At 43.9% G+C, this 1,379-nt stretch overlaps 1 protein-coding gene across 1 annotated transcript in view; it reads left to right on the top strand.

The window, feature by feature from the left end:
- Positions 1-1,379, top strand: part of LOC101856606 — a gene marked incomplete in the record, with an annotated part of 62,244 nt that overhangs the window by 26,551 nt on the left and 34,314 nt on the right. The window contains 1 exon segment of the mRNA XM_005107842.3: positions 871-1,081. Within this exon segment, the coding sequence (XP_005107899.2) occupies positions 871-1,081 (211 nt within the window).

Genomic DNA, 1,379 nt, shown 5'->3' on the forward strand with positions numbered 1-1,379 from the left:
TTGAAAGCTGTTACTGAAGCCCACAGACCGCAAAATGCGTCCACTCTTAGTCAGCAGCTTTGAAAGGAAATAAAGAGGAAGAACTAGCCTGTGACACTTTTGCAATTATTGATAGAAGTACATGTATTCATATGTTATGTGTTTGTGAATGTGAAATCAGCTCTAGCTGTGAGGAGACAAAGAGGAAGCTCTTGTTTCATGGAACTGGATAGCAGTGAACCTTCTACAAGTTCCATATTTGTGAAAACTGTGAGGAAACACCGAAAAATCTTTCATTTAATTAATTGGACAGTAGTAAATCTTCTTTAATTTCCCCGTTTCTGAATGAATCAAACCAAAAGAAAGTGTTTCTGAAAGCTCATCATGTCACTGATGTATACCACTGATTATTTTAGAGATCTGGAGTTCACATTTTAAAATATCATAAATTTAAAAAGTAGACCTATGAAACAATTTTCCCCATAGATGCCCTCAATTGCATCCATGTTTTAAAGGGTACCCTGTTAAGAATACTAATAAAAAGTTATTTGCTGTACAGTCCAAGAATGCCTCTATCTGTTGATAACAATTTCACGTTGATTTGTTTATGGGAAAAGCCACAATGAAGCAATTAAACTGTATAAAAAGTGTAAAGTCAGAACAGTTCACTAGCAGAACAAAGGTCAAAGTGACCTCCATGACCACCCGGGCGCGGCATGGCTGACCAGGTCAACTCCTCAGGTAACTAAGTGCTCTGCTCGGGAACAGCCGTGATGACCTATGCAGTTGCGAGCGCCGTAAAACACTTTACAAACACAAACAAAAACAAACAATATTTTCTTTTCTTCACAGAGATTAACAGAAGTGATTTTTTTCTCTTCCCCCCCCCAGGTGCTGAACAAAGACATTCCCAGTGAGCAGACTCAGGTCCACGGGTACATCAGCGGTCAGAACGGTGGGACGCTGATCACAGCAGCGGGGGCGGGTCACGAGGGTCACAGTGGGTCAGGGTCAGGGTCGTCGGCAGAGTTGCTGCTGTCTCAGCTGACCCACCAGGCCGTGGCGATGAGATCTCCTCAGCAGTCCTCCTCCAGACACTCAGGTAGTCTTCCTCATCTTCTTCTTCTTTTTAGTTTTCGTAAGAGGTAGACACCATTGCTGCAGCGCAGGACAGGCTGAAATGGAGGTCCATGATCGCCCACGCCAGTCGGCAAGGCACCGGGTGATGAGGAAGAGGTAGATATTCGGAATCTCTTCATCTGGCCCGTGATGTGGATACGTCTGCCCATGTCTGATTTAGATTAAGGTCATACAGTGATTTATTATTCTAGGTAAAGGCTGTCTATCTCTCCCTCCCCCCTGTCTCTCTCTCTCTCTCTCTCTCTCTTTCTCTCTCTCTC

This window comes from Aplysia californica, unplaced genomic scaffold (assembly GCF_000002075.1).
Source record: "Aplysia californica isolate F4 #8 unplaced genomic scaffold, AplCal3.0 scaffold00636, whole genome shotgun sequence".
Classification (NCBI taxonomy): Eukaryota; Metazoa; Mollusca; class Gastropoda; order Aplysiida; family Aplysiidae; genus Aplysia; species Aplysia californica.